Source organism: Phaenicophaeus curvirostris, chromosome 1 (genome assembly GCF_032191515.1).
Source record: "Phaenicophaeus curvirostris isolate KB17595 chromosome 1, BPBGC_Pcur_1.0, whole genome shotgun sequence".
NCBI lineage: Eukaryota > Metazoa > Chordata > Aves > Cuculiformes > Cuculidae > Phaenicophaeus > Phaenicophaeus curvirostris.
In genome coordinates, this window is record NC_091392.1 from 3,243,368 (window position 1) to 3,261,867 (window position 18,500).

Genomic DNA, 18,500 nt, shown 5'->3' on the forward strand with positions numbered 1-18,500 from the left:
TCTTGTACTGAGGGGCACAAAACTGAAGGAGTCTACCTCTGTGCTAGAAACCTCCATGGATGGCTCCCCAGATAAAGTGAAATGAGCATCATCCAATTTATTCAGCAATACTCCTTTACTCCTTTTTTTTTTTTTTTTTTAAGTGATTGCCCAGCTATTGTGGAATCATAGAATCATAGAAACACCAGGTTGGAAAAGACCTCTTGGGTCACCGAGTCCAACCATTCCTGTCTGCCACTAAACCATGTCCCTGAGCACCTTGTCTACCCGTCTTTTAAACACCTCCAGGGATGGAAACTCAACCACCTCCCTCCTGGACAGCCTGTTCCAGTGTCCAATGACCCTTTCCGTGAAAAGTTTCTTCCTGATATTCAGTTTGAACCTCCCCTGGTGCAGCTTGAAGCCATTCCCCCTTGTCCTATCACCTGTCACCTGGGAGAAGAGGCCAGCACCCTCCTCTCCACAACCTCCTTTCAGGTAGTTGCAGAGAGCAATGAGGTCACCCCTCAGCCTCCTCTTCTCCAGGCTAAACACCCCCAGCTCTCTCAGCCGCTCCTCATAAGGCCTGTTCTCCAGCCCCCTCACCAGCTTTGTTGCTCTTCTCTGCACTCGCTCCAGAGCCTCAACATCCTTCTTGTGGGGAGGGGCCCAGAACTGAACGCAGTACTCAAGGTGTGGTCTCACCAGTGCCGAGTACAGGGGGCACGCAGCCTTTGGGTTCATCTCTCCAGCACAATCTGATGGGTTTCAGCAGTAGTTCCAGTACAAACTGGAATAATATATATTTTTTTAAATAAAACCCTCTCCAAGCCTAGACACAGCAAGCTTAAAGTCAGGTATAGTGGTGAAAACTTATTTTCGGCTGCTCATAAACAGACTCATTTCAGCCACATCCTCTCTAATGTATCACTGTCTGTCTGGTTGTTTGGTTTTTGTTTGTTTTGGGTTTTTTTTTTGCTGTATGCTGGCGACCCAGACCAGAAAAGTCAAACCCCTGAATCTGCGCCAAGCAAACCTACAAGTGCCAACCAGAGCCCTCCCAGTGCACAGACATCAGCTCCAGTCCCAGCGAACCAGACAACGAGCAGCCGTCCTGACCACCAACACCTTAACACTACTTTCCAAAATGAGGTAATGATGCCTGTGGGAAGGTGAGCGCTCAGCAGTCGTGTCTATTACTATTTAGGTGGCATCCCACGGACATGTGAAGCCTGTAGCTGTTCTTGCTGCGCGTGACTGTGTCAGAGAGATCTGCCTCAGGGAAACACAAGGCAGCAAAATAATTCTAGATCAACCTCTTTCTCCAATAGCTTTCCAAAGGAGAGACCTGGAGGATGGAGGTCAAGGGGATTATGGTGTGGGTGCTGAACATGGAAGAAGTGAAATTTGGGAAGAGAGGGGGAAGCGTTGTAGAATCATGGAATTGTTTGAGTTGGAAGGAACCTTAGAGATCATCTAGTTCCAACCCCCTGCCATGGGCAGAGACATCCCACTAGATGAGGCTGCCCAAGGCCACATTCCACCTGGCCTTGAACACCTCCAGGGATGGGGTGTCCACAGAGATGGAGAGCAGAAGCTGCCCTGGTGTGGACTTGAACATGATGATGATATTAACAGAAGGCCTTCCAGTACCTGAATGGGGCATACAAGAAGGCTGAGGAGGGGTTTATTCAAGGGCAGGTAGTGATAGGACGAGGGGGAATAGTTTTAAATTGGAAGGGGCAGGTTTAGACTAGACATAAGGAGGAAATTCTTCACAATGAGGGTGGTGAGGCACTGGCCCAGGTTGCTCAGGGAAGCTGTGGCTGCCCCAGCCCTGGAGGTGTTCAGGGCCGGGTTGGATGGGGCCTTAAGCAGCCTGATCCAGTGGGATGTGTCGCCTCTGACTCAAGCCATTCTAAGATTCTATGATTTGAGAGTTGCTTTTCTTCTGTCTTTCCAGGTCATCTGTAAAGATCAGGTGCAAAATAATGGGCCGACCATGTACCTGAGGGAAGCAAAAACCTGTGTAAGTACCACGCTCTTGGACTTCTATGTAGGATTAGCAGCTGTGTTGCTGTTGGAGATGAGCTTTTAACCTGTGGTTATCTGGGCATGTGAGCCTACAGACATGAGAGTAATTTCATCTAAATAAGATACCACCACTTTTGGGCTGTAAAATTGTAAGTGCAAGCCCACACTCACCAGCATCACCCACTGGGGGATATGGCAGGAGGAGAAGAGGCCTGTGTGGTCTTCTTCAAGCAGAAGACCCAGCTGAGCCCACCCAGGTCTCGTAACTAGTGATGGGAAATTTTAGAGGGTGAAACTTTCCCTCTGCAAAAGGTGACAGGAAAGCCTTTTGCCTTTGCAGACGGGCCAGAAGTTCATCCCAAAGCCCAAGCGAGAAAGTGTGGAGTTCCTCCACCGTTGTGGTATAATTGGTGAGATTTTGCAAGCTCACAGCTGGGGTAGGGTAGCATCCAACTGCAGAGCACCTGGGAAACACAGCAGCCTGGAATTTGGGACTCACTATGCTCTTTGATGCTATATCAGCTCTCACAGAACCCTAAAGCGAGAGCAAAAAAACTCCATTTAATTTATTTCAGACCCTCTTTAAGACCAGGGAGTTGTAAAATGGAGTGCCGAGGCTGGGGAAAAGCAAGCCCAACCCAAGAGTATACTCCCCTTCTTCTGTGGAGCAGGTACCAGCTTTTCTGAGGGATGTCCACCTTCAAAATTAGTCTGGTGGAAACCATGAGTTTCCAGTCATAGGGAAGAAGCAATGTATTAGTAACTGCTAAATAGGCTGAAGTTTTAAGTTTATGACAAAAGGAAGAGACAACACCACATGGCTGGTGAGATCTTGACAGAGTGATCGTATCTATCTGAGCTGTGGGTAGGGTGCAGGGATGATTTTTGGCATCGTAGTGCTCTTCTTTCTATATTTCAACACTGCCAAGGCAGTGTTTGGCAAATTGGCACTACAGGGACCTTCTTGCACCTTATGCTGCACAGGACCAGAAAGAAGTAGCTGCCCAGGTTCATGAACCTCTGTTGTCCTGTTTGTAAAATCAGCTGGCTCTTGACTTCACTGTAGAGTAGCTGCAAGCAAGGTGATGCCACACTGTATTCATAAAACTCCTTGAGATACATGCTTAGACAAGCATGAGCTCTCCTACTGACCACAACTTCTCTTGAAATTCCCTATGGCTTTATGGTGGCCCTGTCTGGCAGCCCTGGAGAGGGCTTAGACCTCCTGATAGCACCCACCATTCTCCTGGAGGAGGGAATGTGCCTGGCTGCTGCTATCTCATGGTCATCACCTTCCTACTTTGGCTGCCGCTGTGTGTAAATGCTCCTTGCCCCGATATCTGCAGAAATGATGATGTTAGCTGTGCTGCCTGTAATTCAGAGGATTACTCCAAGGAGGGACCTTATTACTATGATGCCTGCGGCCCATACGTCACGACAGGGCATCACAACAATCCCAAAATCCAAACCTGCAGCCATGTCCATATGGGAAAAGCTTTTCATCACATTTTATATTGAATATATATAAATATTTCATCAGTTTGACAAAAATCTAATTTCAGAGCCTAAAGCACTCAAGTGACTTATGACCATGCTGGTGTTCGATGTTTCCCTCCTCCTTCTGGGTGCAGTCATACAATCCTTAAGGTGGGAAAGACCTCTAAGATCATTGGTTCCAACCATCAGCCCAACCCCACTGTGCCTACTAAACTGTGTCCCGAAGTGCAACGACTACACATTTTTTTCACGCTTCCAGGGATGAAGACTCCACCTCTGCCCTGGGCAGCCTCTGCCCGTGCTTCATTACTCTTTCAGTAAAGAATTTTTTCCTAATATCCAATCTAAACATCCCCTGGCACAGCTTGAGGCCCTTTCCTCTCATCCTATCACTTGTTACTTGGGAGAAGAGACCAACACCCACTTCACTACAATCTCCTCTCAGGTAGTGGTAGAGAGCCTTAAGGTCTCCCCACAGCCTCCTCTTTTCCAGACTAAACAACCTCAGTTCCTTCATGTCCTCCCGGTGGCTTTGCTTTTCCGAGAGGCTTCTTGGAAACAGGGATGGTAGGGCCAGAGAGTGCCAGTGTGCAGCATTATTGAACCAAGGGGTAGGTGGGCATCATGTCTTGGTAGCATCCCTCACTCATTTCTGCTCGCTCCTCTGGGAGATGGGGTGTTGGAGCTGGTGAGCCAGCAAGTCTGCCGCCTTGTTTCCCTTGGATTCCTCAGGGCATAATAACGAGCCGAAGCATTGTTAGTGCAAAATGCCTATTCCACCTCAACACAGCTGCAGAAAGCCTGCAAGGGTGAATCCTCCCATAGCATCGTTCTCCTCGGCTGCCAAAACACCTCCTACCCGCTCGCGGATAATTTTCCACTCAGCGTATTCCTGAAAACTGCAACAAATTTTATGCCTCCCAAGCCGAGCAGATAACAGAGAAATGGCACTATCTGGTTTCCCTGCTTTGTAGGCCTGGTAAACAAGTCTTCAGCCAAATCTTGACAGCAACGTGAAAAAAGTCCTTTGCATTTTGCAACCCGTGGGAAAACAGGAAAGTGCACGCTATAAGGAGAAGTGTTCCAGAAACGGCTCCAACCCTGGTCTGCGAGAAAAAGACAGAGTCGGGGGGGAATTGTGCTAAAAGATCAGCTCCAGAGAGAAGCTGGCGAAGCGTTGAGGGCAACGTGGGGCCTGGAGGTGGGGGATGTGTCCAGGTCACACGTAGCAGAGGAGGAGATGATGCAAAGCAGAGCCCCCTGCATAGCTGAGCTCATGGGGCAGTGCTGGTGATGCAGGGACCCCAGCAAAATGGTTGGGACTGAACCCAGGAAGTGTGGGCAACGCACCCGCCTGCATCCCAGTTTCTCTCATCGTAATAATTTTAAAAACTAAAGAAAAAAAAAACCTCAAACTATAAATCCTGAAAAAAAAGTCAAGTATGTGGTTGGTAGCACTTTGTGAACTGAAGGTACTTTATGGGCTAGTTGGTTCCTAGCATCCTTCTTCTTCAGGTGATGCTTTTAAACAGTGCTGAACAGTTTGGTCCAGGCTCACCCACTCGCCCTGATGCCCTTTCTCCTTCCTTTGGGAAGCAGGATCTTAATGACGTTCTGAATGAGACTTATTAGCTTGATGCCTTGTGATGTAAAGGATGACTTTCCGAAGGTCCAGCTCGCAAGTGTATCTTCAGTTGGGCTTTCATTGGCTGCTTGGGGGACTCCAGCCTTGGGATGGATTGATGGATGGATGGCTGCTCTGCTCCTCAGCCTGACTTCAAAATGCATTAGGTGAAGAGAGAGGTGATAATGTCAGAGGTGGCTGGTGTTCCTTGAGCTGTGCTTGAGCCACAGAACCCTGTGGCTACCTCCCAGTGGCCAGCATGGTTCATCTATCGTGTCCCAGCTGGGATACACATGTGCTCAGCAAGGCAAGTCAGAGGATGCTGGGGAGGACTAGAGCTTGCTCCAGCCACAGGATGTAAAAGTAATAGCAGGACCACCTGGATGCGCATCCAGGTGCCCAAGAGAATTTGCCCCACTGGTCTGGGGACAGCAGGACAGTCCTGTAGCAGCTGGAGGGACCCCCACACCAAGCAGGGTTGTGGTTCCCGTTGCCCCATCCAGCTGGAGGTGACGGTTTGTTGACTCAAGTGCTGTTACCTCATCCGGGGATGTTAGTTTTAGGTCCCTGCCAGTGTGGGAACCGGATTTGAGCTTCTCGCCAGCGCCTGTCAACTCCAGCCAAGGAATGCAAGCGGCTCCGGCAGTGGGAGAGGAGAACTGTGGGGCTGTGGCACCACCACTGGGGCATCCCTGTGGCTGCAGTGGGCCTCACCATGCCCCTCTACAACACTAGAAAGAGTAAAGCTCTGCAGCTCAGCCTCAAAAGCGGTTTATTCACCACTCACCATCCACCAACAAAGCGTTTTGGTGCTCAGTTGGATTTTAGCCTCGCATTTGATTTCCCTTCGCACCAAAAAAAAGTATTTAAAAGGTTACTCTTTATCCTCCCGTGGGGTGGTAGAAGGAGAAGTGGGTTATTAAGGGCTGTGGGAAGGCAAAGCTGCTGCAAAACCTGGGAAAGGAGGATGCAGGGAGGCAGCAGAGAAGCTTTTTCTGCCTCTGGGAGCAGAAAATGCTGCACAGGCAGGGCCTGAGAAACTGCAGGACATTTAAAGCGTAGGAGCACAACCCAGTGTCTGAAAATGATAAAAACACCACCTTGACCACGCTGTAACCCTCTCCTCCCTCTCCCCCTGGGAATGAGCTTTCTGGGGGATGCTGCCTTGCCACAGTCTCATCTCACTGCCCTGGTGCAGAGCTGGGGCAGGTTTCTGATCCAGCTCTTCTCTTGGAGATGCAGCCGGGATGGTGCAGGCTCAACAGAGGCCCGGGGGAATTTTCTCTCCACGCAAAGTGAAAGGACAGGCAAGGGCCAGTGACAGGACAACCGGGGCCTCACGATGCTGAGCTCACCCTTGCGCTGTGCCTGGGACCCGTCTTCCGTCCTGGCAAGTGCATCCTGTCCCCACTGCCGCTTCCCAAATATTTAGATAAGATGGGGTGAGATTAGAAGCAGAATCGCTTGGTTGAAAAAGACCTTTGAGATTATCAGCTCCAACTGGAACTGTCCACTACTAAATCGTATACCTAAGCACCTCATCTAACCGTCTTCTGAACATCTCCAGGGATGGTGATTCACCCACCTCCTTGGGCAGCTTCTGCCAGTGCCCAGTAACCCTTTCAGTGAAGAGATTTTACCTGATGTCTAATCTGAATGTCCCCTGGTGCAATTTGAGGCCATTCCCACTCATCCTGTCACCTATCACTTGGGAGAAAAGACCAACACCCACCTCGCTAAAACTTCTTTTCAGGGAGTTGTAGGCAGTTATAAGGTCTCCCCTCAGTTTCCTTTGCTCAAGGCTAAGGAGCCACAGTTCCCTTAGCCACTCCTCGTAACACTTGTTCTCCTGCTCCTTCAACAGCTCCATTCCCCTTCTCTGGATGCACCTCAGCCCCTCAATGTCCTTCTTGTAATGAGGGGCCCAAAACTGAACCCAGAATTTGAGATGCAGCCTCACCAATGCCGAGAACAGGGGCACAAGGGCACAGTCACGTCCCTGGTCCTACTGGCCACACTGTTTCTGATGCAAGCCAAGATGCCATTGGCCTTTTTGGCCACCTGGGGACACTGAGGTGCCTTCCTCACCCAGGCAGATCCCATCCTTGCAGTGGAGCAAGAGGGATGTGGTTGTCCATCAGCATGAGCAGCACCTGGCATGGATGGTGTTGCAGAAGGACAGAAGTGTTTAAAGTATTGGAGCAGGCAGTAGCAGAGCCTTTCCCAGCCAGTGCACCTAATTTCAGTGTGCATGGGGGACTTGTGCATGTAGAATCTGTACCTACAGCATCGTTGGGTGCAGGACCTGTGCTCACAGCTCCTGTGCATGCAGAAACTGTGCAGACAACATCTGCATGCAGGATCTGTGCGGGCACTAGGACAATCATCTCTACCTAGGCGAGCTCCCAGCTGCTATGAAGCATCCAGTAGCTGCAAACGTCCCCACATCTCAGAAGGGATGTGGGCTCCATCCACCCCTCTACCACCCCTCCAACACTGTCCAGGCTAACCCCTCCTTGGCAATGCTCCAGTTTATCCAAAAGCAATGCACTTTCTCTCACTTCTGCAGAGCCACGGAGCCACGGGAAAGCCCTAGGGAGAATGAGGCGGGGACAGAGGGTACGATTGCAGGTGGTGGAAAGGCTGCAGAAGCCCGTGGAGTCACAGGGAGACTGCAAAGCTCCATCCTATTCCTGCTGTGGCCTCTTGGCCTCCCCCGGCCCCCCCAGCCCACTTCCCTTGGGAACCTGCTATTCCTGTAACGCCAAAAGCTGCGACTCTCAGATAAGGCCGTCACAGGGCCCTGGCGATGAACGGCAGCCAAGTGCTCGGCTTCTCATAAAGAAACTACTTTTAAACTTTTCCTGTTCCCTGGGAGGGCCGGGAGTGGCCGAATAGCGCAAAGGGATGGGGAAGGATGGGTATGGCCGCAGCATCCCTGGCAGTGGGGGGAGGATGCTCCTCAGCCGTCCCCAGGCTTGGGGGGACAAGAGCTAAACCCTTGTTGTCACCGCAGGCTGAGTGGAGGCTCACCAGTGTCAACATCTCCTTCTTTGAGAGCTTCTGCTCAACGCGCCAGCACACCTTCAACGCCAGCAGGGAATCGTGCACGGTGATGCTGACCTCCCGCGAGCCCCGCTCCCAGCACTGGGCTGTGCAAGCAGTTGTGCACCGTGAGTATCATAGAATCATAGAATCACCAGGTTGGAAAAGACCCACCGGATCATCAAGCCCAACCATTCCTATCAAACACTAAACCAAGTCCCCCAGCGCCTCATGCACCCGTCCCTTAAACACCTCCAGGGAAGGTGAATCAACCACCTTCCTGGGCAGCCTCTGCCAGTGCCCAATGACCCTTTCTGTGAAAAATTTTTTCCTAATGTCCAGCCTAAACCTCCCCTGGTGGAGCTTGAGGCCATTCCCTCTTGTCCTGTCCCCTGTCCCTTGGGAGAAGAGGCCAGCACCCTCCTCTCCACAACGTCCTTTCAGGTAGTTGTAGAGAGTAATGAGGTCTCCCCTCAGCCTCCTCTTCTCCAGGCTAAACAACCCGTGCTCTCTCAGCCGCTCCTCATAAGGCCTGTTCTCCAGCCCCCTCACCAGCTGCGTTCCTCTTCTCTGGACTCGCTCCAGAGCCTCAACATCCTTCTTTATCCCATCAGCCTGCCCTGCAGGGTATGGGATGGAATCAGTGTCAGGGACCCCGCTGTGAGGAGACAGTCATAGAATCATAGAATCATAGAATAACCAGGTTGGAAGAGACCCACTGGATCATTGAGTCCAACCATTCCTATCAAACACTAAACCATGTCCCTCAGCACCTCGTCCACCCGTCCCTTAAACACCTCCAGGGAAGGCATTACAAGAAGAGGCCTCCAATCTCAGCCTCAGTTTCACAAATAAATCACAACACATCAGATGTTTCACTACTGGGAGCTTCTTGCTTTCACCTCCTGAACAGGACAGTGGCACCAATAGTCTGATCTGTTGAGGTCTGCTCGAGCTTGGGCAGGTTTTCCTTTCCTTGCGCTGTCCCATCTCAGCAGTTTGGGAGGACAATAACCCCAGAAATGAGCTTTGCTGCCTCAGAAATACACCAAATCCCTCGCCCATCCAGGAAGAGACAAGACAGGGATTTGTTTCCAGGAGGAAGAATTCCTTCCAGGTAGTTAAAACCCAGTGCCCAGCTCATATCCTTCCCCAAGGAATGATGGAAGGTAGTTTCTTGCCCACACTGGAGCTGCTCAGGGAAATCCTGCTCAGTCTAAGCCCAAATGTTGCTTTAACACCAGGGTAACAGGAGAATGAAAGCATCACACCCCCTTAGTGCCAAGGGGAGGAAGGTCTGAGCCCCATAATCCTCCTTCTCCTCATCAGGGCTGGGGTGAGGGATGAAACTCCGGTATCCAACCCTGGGCAGGGCAGCCTGACCACTCAGGCATGACCTGGAGCAGCCAGTTAAAGCCTCTTGCTGGTCCCACTCACAAATTTCCCACCCTAGCAGACACCCACCAAGGTGTGCATGGCTCAGGGCTGGGGAATGGTAGGAATGGGGTTTCTCTAGGGTTGTCACTACCAGGAGAAGAGGTCCAGGCTCCTTATCTGCGCCTGGAAACACCTGCAAGGGTTAGCTCCACGCCTGCACATCTCCAACCATCTTCTCCAGACGGGTGATGGCACAACCTCCTCCCCACTCCTGTGCTCACTGCAGCCTTTTTCTTCCCCCAGTCCCCTTGGACCCTGAAAAAGTCCTCGAGGAGCTGAAGGAGAAGAACAAGCTAGAGGAGGTAAGCAAGTCCCTGGGCACAGCACAGCTTCCCCACAGATTTCCCTCGAGTTGGGTGGTGCACGAAGCCCTCCTTGGGCCCTGACCCGCCCCTTCTGTCGCAGCTCGGCATCGTTAACGTCACCTATGACAAAATGGAGAGGGAGATGGTCATCAATGATGAGTTCAGCACGCCCCTGATCATCACCATCGTCACCCTGGCTGGCTCCCTGCTCCTGATTGCAGCCATCTACGGCTGCTGCCACCAGCGCTTCTCCCAAAAGAAGGACCAGGTAAGGTGGGAGAGGGATGGGGAAGGTACCCCGGGACCTTTTTGTCCCAGAGGCATCTTCAGGAGACAAAGAGCATTAACATTTCCACCTCTGCTGGTGGAGACATCCTGTCTCACCCAGCGGTCACCATGTTCACTTGTTGCTCCAGAGTGACCATAGGCTGCGGATGCTCCAGAGGGACAGAAGCTGCCCCTTGGGAGTGTTGGGGTGGGATCAGGATGAAAAGCAGGAAAACAAGAGGCTGGTGTTGGGGTACGAAAATGAGCAGCATGAATTTCTGCCGATATCCCAGGCAGGAGGACTGAGCAACGTCCTCGGCTGATAATTTTGACAAGAAAGGCTTTTATAACCCCATCTCCTCCTCCATATCCATCCAACCCCTGCTCCTTCCCTGCAAAAAAACCAAACCCCATCATAAAGTACTTTCACGAGCAGGGGAGCAAGGCTGGGTGCCCAGCTTTATCCTGGTGTTTTCCAAGGGATGCCAGGAGCTGCAGGGAGCCCCCAGCTGTTTGCAGGGTGGGAGGATGGCAGAGGGAAGGCTGCAGGATGGTATCGACACCGTATACTGCACAACTGAGCCTGTAGGAGAGCTGGGCCAGGGCCAGATTTCAGAGCAGCAGCAGCAGGATTTAAGGAAGAGCAGACATGGAAAAAAAAAATACCATTTTTATCTCAGGAAGTAATTCTGGGTGACTTTAGTGTAGCATCCACCTGCAAAGACTGGCTGTTCCCACGCCCTGGAGCACCCAGGGGGGAGAACTCTGCCGTGTACCTGAGGTTTGCGTCAGCCCCCACTGCTCTTGCTGAGAATTTGGCTCTGCAGGAGACACAATACAACAACACCCGATAAAGCAGCGATACAACATTTGGGGCGAGAAGCCAAGGCAGCATCACCATGCTTGTCCAATGGAGCAGGCCAGGGATCATCAACCTTCCCTGCAAGCCCCATCCATGCCTGTGGGATCCCTAGGAACCCCTTTCCCAGGCAGCAAGAGAAAAGGGAAAAATAAATGACGTTAAAGATGCAATTACTGATTGATGAGAAGCTCGACATGAGCCATCAGTGTGCGCTCCCAGCCCAGGAGGCCAACAGTGTCCTGGGCTGCATCCAAAGAAGTGTGGCCAGCAGGTTGAGGGAGGTGATTCTGCCCCTCTATTCCGCTCTTGTGAGACCTCATCTGGAGTACTGGGTCCAGTTCTGGAGTTCTCAATGTCAGAAGTATATGGAACTGTTGGAACGGGTCCAGAGAAGGGCTACAAGGGTGATCAAAGGCCTGGAGCACTTCTGCTGTGAGCACAGGCTGAGAAAATTGGGGTTGTTCAGCCTGGAGAAGAGAAGGCCCTGAGGAGATTTTATAGCGACCTTCCAGTAGCTGAAGGGGCTACAAGAAAGCTGGGGAGGGACTTCTTACAAAGGCTTGTGGTGATAGGACAAGGGGCAATGGCTTTAAATTAGAAAGGGGCAGATTTAGACTGGACATAAGGAGGAATTTCTTGATAATGAGGGTGATGAGGCAGTGGCCCAGGTTGCCCAAGGAAGTTGTGGCTGCCCCATTCCTAGAAGTGTTCGAGGCCAGGTTGGATGGGGATGCAAGACCTCAACAGATGTTGGACTAATGCTGTGGTCCCCTTTGTGCTTAGAGGGTTTTGCAGCCAAAATCTTCCTGGTCAGGGTGAAAAACATCCCAGCAAGGACAGGAAGCAGCGTTAACACTCTTGCCCTGCATTGTTCAGAAAACGAGTAGAAATAGGAGATTTTTAGCAATGGGAATGTGTGTCCCCTGCAACAGAGGAGCAGTTAACGGCCCTAGCTGGATGCTGTGGAGAGAAATATCCACCTGCCCCGGGGTAAGGTATTAGAAATTAGGAAAAATTTCTTCACCAAAAGGGTTATCAAGCACTGGCAGAAGCTGCCCAGGAAGGTAGTTGATTCCCCATCCCTGGCGGGGTTTAGAAGATGGGGAGATAAGGTGTTCAAGGATATAGTTTAGAAGTGGACAGATAGGGTTGGATTTGGTGATCTCAAAGGTCCTTTCCAATCTAGTGATCCTATGATTCTATGGAACCAAAGCAAGGGATGCCAGTTCTTCAGTGCAGCTCTTGCTCGGAGCACAGGGAAAGATCTTTTGTTCACGCAGTTACAGTAGGTTTTTAGAAAAATCAAACACATTTCTCCTTTCTGGATTTGTTTTTTTGGGTGGTTTCTTTTGTTTTCCTTCACCTTCTTTTCCAAAAATGACTTGAAAGTTGTTTGTTTTTTTTTTTATTTTCGTTTTTCTCCAACCCTTCCTCCCCCCTTTCAAACCCTGCTGTTGTTTTACCTTGGAAATAACCAGCACATCCACCCTGATGTCCCCGGGTTTGATGATGGACATGTGGCTCTGATCTTTAATGTGAGTTCCAACACAGGGATCGGAGGGGCGGGCGCCGCATCTGTAACACCCCAGCTCTCACCCCCGGTGCTTGGTAGGGCTCCGTAGCTTTTAACAGGACTAAAGCCCAGCTTTGAAGACCCCTGCACGGCGGGGGTGGGGGTGCCTTGCTGCGCCAGGGAGAAAGCGCTGCCTGAGCATCCAGCCAGCGATGGGCTGTACCAGCAACCCCACGGGACCAAACAGCCCCTGGGAGAACCCAGGTGCCTCCTCTGCTTTCAAGCATCCTGCCCCGGCACATCTACCCTCCCTGCCCGCATCTCCCCCACCGTGTGCAACCCCAGGGACCCCCAGCAGTGCCTGTGCAGCCCCCCTGCTAGCACCAAACCCTGCGGTTTTGCTTCTCCATCCCTTTCCTTCTCTGTGGATTCCCTCCCACGCCTGTCTCCTGATATTTATTAGGAGCGTTGTAATAAATCCAGCTGTAAATCCAGGCAGATTTTAATAGGGATGCCTGTTGTGGGCATTGCACTCCCCCAGAAAGGGGCCGACAGAGGACTGCAGCGCTTTGGTGAATCCCTCCAGGATGGGATGGGATTGAAGGAGCTGCTGTAGTGAACGTAGAATTGGGATGAGGGTCTGCCAGGCGCTGAAGGGCTGGGTCAGAGCCTGGAGCACAACATACCAAAGGACCAGGGTGATGCAGTGATTCATCCATGAATCAGTCAAAACCACACGCGGCCAAAGGGAACAAAGCAGAAGGGGCTGTTTTCTCCCTGTTTGGTTTCCACCGAGAGCTCCAGAACACGCCTCTAGGGTGAGGCTTGTGAATGGAGGGGCAAATAGGCTGGCAGCATCCACAAGGTAGGAGCTTTCCCCTTTGGAAGGGTAAAATAACAATAAAGAAGCCAAAACAGGACAGAGGTGCAGGAAGGGGAGGGGAAGAACAGCGAGGCAGGAGTTGGGATGCAGAGTTGGGGCAGGGCAATGATGCTCAGCCCCTTCCCACGGTCCAAAGGGGACCAAGCCGTGGCCACGTGGCCAGGCTAAAGCTGGCAGTTGCTCCTGGAGGTTTTCTGCACATCTCTGGCTGCTCTTTCCTCCCTGCCACCATTAGCAGAGTCTCTCTTTTGCCAGTTCCATGCTACCCCTCGCTGCGCTGGCTGCAGCCCCCAGCATCAATCTCACTGTGAGAGTCACTCTATGTCATTATATACATCGATACGGGGCAACAGCCATGGCTGGTTGGAAGGTGACAGCCCCAAGGTGGCACGCACAGAACAGCCAAGCTGTTTTTCACTGGGGTTTCTGGGTTTTCTTTCCTGGCAGCAGCGCCTGACTGAGGAGCTGCAGACAATGGAGAACGGTTACCACGATAACCCCACGCTGGAGGTGATGGAGACCTCCTCTGAAATGCAGGAGAAGAAAGTGAACCTCAACGGTGAGCTGGGGGACAGCTGGATCGTTCCTCTTGACACGCTTATGAAGGAGGACCTGGAGGAAGAGGAGGACACGCATTTATAGGATACAGAACTCGATCAAGTGAAAAAATAACCACCACCTTCCCCACCCCCCATCCCAAAAAACCATAATCCCTACACACAGACAACTCCAAAAGAAGGCAGATGTCCCAACAAACCCCAAAATATCCCTTAATAAACTAATCACACCCCCTTGTGCCACCCCATGAGGTGCAGAAGGGTAGGAGAAGGGACACAAGAAGACACCTCCAGGGCATGTCAACAACACAAGCCACCAGGATGGTCACATCCAGAAGAGCATTCTCCATCATCTGTTCTCCATCATCCGCAGGTGCTCAGCAGGACCTACCACACCAAACCTGACCATGTGCAGTCAAACAGGGTGGCTTTGCTCCCAAACAGCTGCTGGTGTCTCCTCCAAGCGCATCCCTTCCCATCCCACATCCAACTGCAGCCTCCAGCTATCGAGCTACTCAAAAAAAAAAAAAAAAAAAAAGTGTAAATAGAATGGGAGAGGGAGCACAGCTCCCAACAGCAAACCAGCACCTGGAAATTAGAGCTAGAAAAATCCTCTAGCCCACGCGGTTTAGTCATCACTCTGCCCTCCCCGACATGAAACGCCCAGGTATCAAGCGGAAAAAGCTGGAACAGCCTGTTCCTTTTTAATCCAGTTTCCACCCTCTTCCCATTAGCTGCTGGCTAAAACGTACAAGAGCCCCGCATCGTGCCACAGGCAAATGAAAGCATCCGAGCCCTGGCTCCATGGGAAGGATGCAGCAGAGCCAAGTGATGCTCAGCCATGTGCCACCAAGGGCTGCGGGACAGATCCTGCACCTGGTTGGAGACCAGGAAAGGCACAGCAGCTTCTTGTATTGATGCAAAGGGGAGGGAAAGGGAAAGGAGTCATTCCTTAAGTTCGTCCCTCCTAGGAAGGGTTTAATGAGACAAAGAGTGATGCCTGGTCACCAGCCTAGGCTCAAGGTTGGGGGTTTCATGGTGCAATAGCCCAGCTCCAGCTTAGACCAGTTCTGTTGCTGCATTTCCCTACAGAAGTCTTGATTGCCTTCCAGTAATTACGCAGCAGCATCTAACGGCCCACGTCCATCCTCCCCTGAGATGGTGGGTTACGTGCATTGTGATTTTTGTGGTCATCTTTTCCTGCATGAGCAGCAGAAGCATGAGCATGAGCCAGGTAGCTTGGTGGCATTCAGGGTTTTCCATCGGTACAGCCCTTGGTGTTTCCTCCCCAGGAGGTTCAGAAGCTCAGTCCACATCCTCAAGCTTTTCTTCTAAAGAAGGTAAAATAGCAGAAACCTGCAAAGAAGATTCCAGCTCAGCAGCAAAGCTGGGACTGAGCTTCGTCCTTTAGCCCTCGATCTCTTACCCAGGTCTCTCTTTGCTGTAAGAGGTGGGGGAAAATTATGCAGGAGCAGAAGGTGGCTGGACTGAGGCAGCTTCTGATTTTCTACTCCCCATCACTGCTCCTCTATGGCTCTAAAAGCATGGGGAGAGCTTCACACCTTTGTTCTGGCTTCGGTGAAGCAGCTCAGCCCCAGCAGAGGCAGGAATCAGTGTGGGGCTGAGCACACAGGGAAGAGGACCAGGTCACTTGAGGGAGTGCATCTCCCAACACATGAGGGTGGTGGTGGTGGCCCTGAGCCCTCTGTAAGGCAGAGGGGCTGCAGATGGAGAGTAATTCCCCAGCACAGCCCTTCCTCTCCCCTGTTTGCTATAAACCCTGAATTCAGCAACCCATGACGGGTTCATTTCCTTCGGGCTCCACCACCAGGTCAAACTCAAAGGGGAACTTCTCCCGTGGCTATGCTGAAAGAGCGGAAAAGTGGAGCTGAGCAACTGAAAGCTTGGAGAAACCACAATCGAGTGGGTCCTCAGGAATACTCATGAAGGAGAGGGTCAGGGTGGTTTGCTTGGCCCCAGGACAGAAGGTGGTGGAAGAGACGTCTTCTCCAAGGGACTGGCTCTTCTCCCTTCTCTCCTGCACTGAAGGGCAGAGTTTGAAGTGTTCAGACTTATATATTTTTGTATGTAAATACTCCTGCTATTCATTAGCGATGTATTCAGCACACTTCACTTACCTGTGCACTGCACGACGGAAGGAATTTTGGAGGGGAGGACATCACGAGGAAAAAAAAAAAAGGAAGAAAAAGCTTAAGGCCAGTCTTGGTAGGGGATCCAAATTCGACACAAAGCAGAAAACACCTCCCACCCAGATAACTCCACACACCACAGCTTTGTCCCTGCTCCAGCAGTGCTGAGTTCAGCTCTAAGATTGCAGCTAGGCTCAAAGAACCCATGTGGGCGCTTGCAGCTGCTTTCATGAGGGTGTTTGTGCCTCAGCTGCCCCAGGAGACAAGTGGCTGGTTGGTGACCTCGTGTTTGCCCTGCGTGGAAAAGAAATGTGGCAAAACCACGGGGCAGGAGCGAGGCTTTGGGGCTGGCGTCACCGTCGGGGTGACCCTGGCAAAGCAGCTCCAGGCAGTCGGGTTTTGGCATGTGCCTAAGATCCCCCTTCCCAGTGAAGAGCTGCCAAAGTGCTTTAATGAATCAGGTCCAAAGACTTTCCAATAGAACCCTACAAAGGCTTGAGATCAAGCAACCTTAAATCTTTCCGAGCAGAGACCAGTGAAGATCATAACTGCTCAGCAAGTGCTTATAGTGATTTATATTTGAATAGGAATTGTACATTTATTTATTTTTCCAGACACCATATTTTTAAACCACTAATATTTTATAGCAGATTTTCCTTCCCCTATTTAAAGAACTATTTCCATGGAAAAAACACAGTACGTTTTTTATGTTGAGAACATTCTTTTTGCAAAAAAAAAAAAAAAATCAGGTAGGAAATGCAGTGAAGAGCATCTTTGGCCTTAATCCTTCCCTTTGTAGACTGTAGTCATAACTGTTAGACCAAAAATAAACTAAAAAATAACCCCCTACCCAGGCATTCCCTCCCTTCCTGCCCCTCCTCCCTTCCCCACGCTCCTCTTCTCTCCCCAAACCCAACTTTAACATCAGACACCTTGTAAAAAAAGAGATACCTCACCTTTGGGTGAGCGTTCTACACGCAGCTCAGATGGCCTTGCAAGAGACTCTCCTGTTTTCAGCTTCACAAGGAATGTGTAAATATTTTAGGACCATTTATCTCCCGCTCGCAGCGCCGTGATCCAGCTGACAAGGTTGATACTGTGACTGTTGCCTACAGAAGACATAATCCATAAGGGAATTCTGAAGGCACCTTCCCATTGGACCTTGCAGATATACTAGAGCTCTTACGTACTGTATAGCAGCATCTCTCACGGGGACAGGAGTCTGATTTACACTGGAATTTACCGAGGAACTGGATTGTAGAGATTATTCTTGCATTTTCCTACAAATATATTTTGAAAGCATCATTTATTTCTGTCAATAAACGTTCTTATGTAAAAGATTGGTTTCTTGGCTGAGGGAAAAGGGATGGGGGGAGCAGAGCTTGTGCTCAAGAGCCACAACTAGCCATTATGTCAACAGAATCGTAGGATCATTAAGGTTGGAAAAGATCTCTTAACATCACTACATGAAGGATGTTGAGATGCTGGAGCATGCCTAGAGAATTGCAACAAAGCTGGTGAAGGGTTTGAGCATAAGCCTTAAGAGGAGCGGCTGAGGGAACTGGGGTTATCTAGTCTGGAGAAAAGGAGATGGAGGGGAGACTATATCACTGCCTAAAACTGCTTGAGAGGAAGTTGTAGCGAGGCTGGGATTGTTCTCTTCTCCCAGGTAACTAGCGACAGGAGAAGGGGAAATGGCCTCAAGATGCACCAGGGGTGATTCAGGTTGGATATTATGAGGAATTTCTTTACTGGAAGGGTTGCCAAGCACTGGAACAGGCTGCCCAGGGGCGTGATTGAGTCACCATCCCTTGAAGTGTTTAAAAGATGAGTAGATGTCGTACCTGGGGACATGGTCTAGTGGTGGACTTGGCAGGGCTGGGTCGACAATTGGACTCGATGATCTTAAAGGTCTTTTCCAACCGAAATCATTCTGTGATCACCAAGCTGCCTCTTGTTTGAGCCCATCTTGAAACGCAGCATGGGCTCTGCGTGGTCCTGCTAGCAAGAACACACAAAACTACTGGGAAAGTGGGAGTAAAACCAGTCCAGGGTTTCAGAGTTCACCAGCCATATTTTTCCCATGCAGAGGGAAATATGATAGCAGTGAAAACCTTCCCTTAATTAAAAATGCAGAAAATCTGGAGGGGTGGGATGCTCGGTGGATGTGGTTGAGGGCAGCCCCACCACCGCCAGAGCACCGGTTTGAACTGTTATTTGCTTCAGGCTCGTGTTGGCAGGGAGGGAATCAAATTTGCTTCAGGCTCATGTTGGCAGGGAGGGAATCAAACCTCAACCCTTCTAAGCCAAAGCAGCCTAACAAAGAAGGGCCCTGACGCAAGGGCAG

General features: G+C 50.8%; 1 protein-coding gene and 1 long non-coding RNA gene across 5 annotated transcripts in view; both read left to right on the top strand.

The window, feature by feature from the left end:
* PODXL (podocalyxin like) overlaps window positions 1-14,136 on the top strand; it is a 49,978-nt gene extending 35,842 nt beyond the window's left edge. The window contains exons 3-9 of one of the 4 annotated variants that reach the window (XM_069862740.1): window positions 977-1,131; window positions 1,943-2,008; window positions 8,151-8,307; window positions 9,860-9,918; window positions 10,022-10,189; window positions 12,529-12,585; window positions 13,894-14,136. In XM_069862740.1, coding sequence (XP_069718841.1) covers window positions 977-1,131; window positions 1,943-2,008; window positions 8,151-8,307; window positions 9,860-9,918; window positions 10,022-10,189; window positions 12,529-12,585; window positions 13,894-14,088 — 857 coding nt within the window. In that variant the 3' untranslated portion in view covers window positions 14,089-14,136. The remainder of the gene's footprint in view (window positions 1-976; window positions 1,132-1,942; window positions 2,009-8,150; window positions 8,308-9,859; window positions 9,919-10,021; window positions 10,190-12,528; window positions 12,586-13,893) is intronic. The other 3 variants (XM_069862830.1, XM_069862912.1, XM_069863001.1) reach the window with 3 other exon arrangements.
* LOC138725709 (uncharacterized) overlaps window positions 1-17,491 on the top strand; it is a 123,928-nt gene extending 106,437 nt beyond the window's left edge. Inside the window, exon 2 of the long non-coding RNA XR_011338293.1 lies at window positions 15,731-17,491. This is a non-coding gene — a long non-coding RNA (uncharacterized lncRNA). The remainder of the gene's footprint in view (window positions 1-15,730) is intronic.
* The last annotated feature ends 1,009 nt before the right edge of the window (window positions 17,492-18,500 follow it).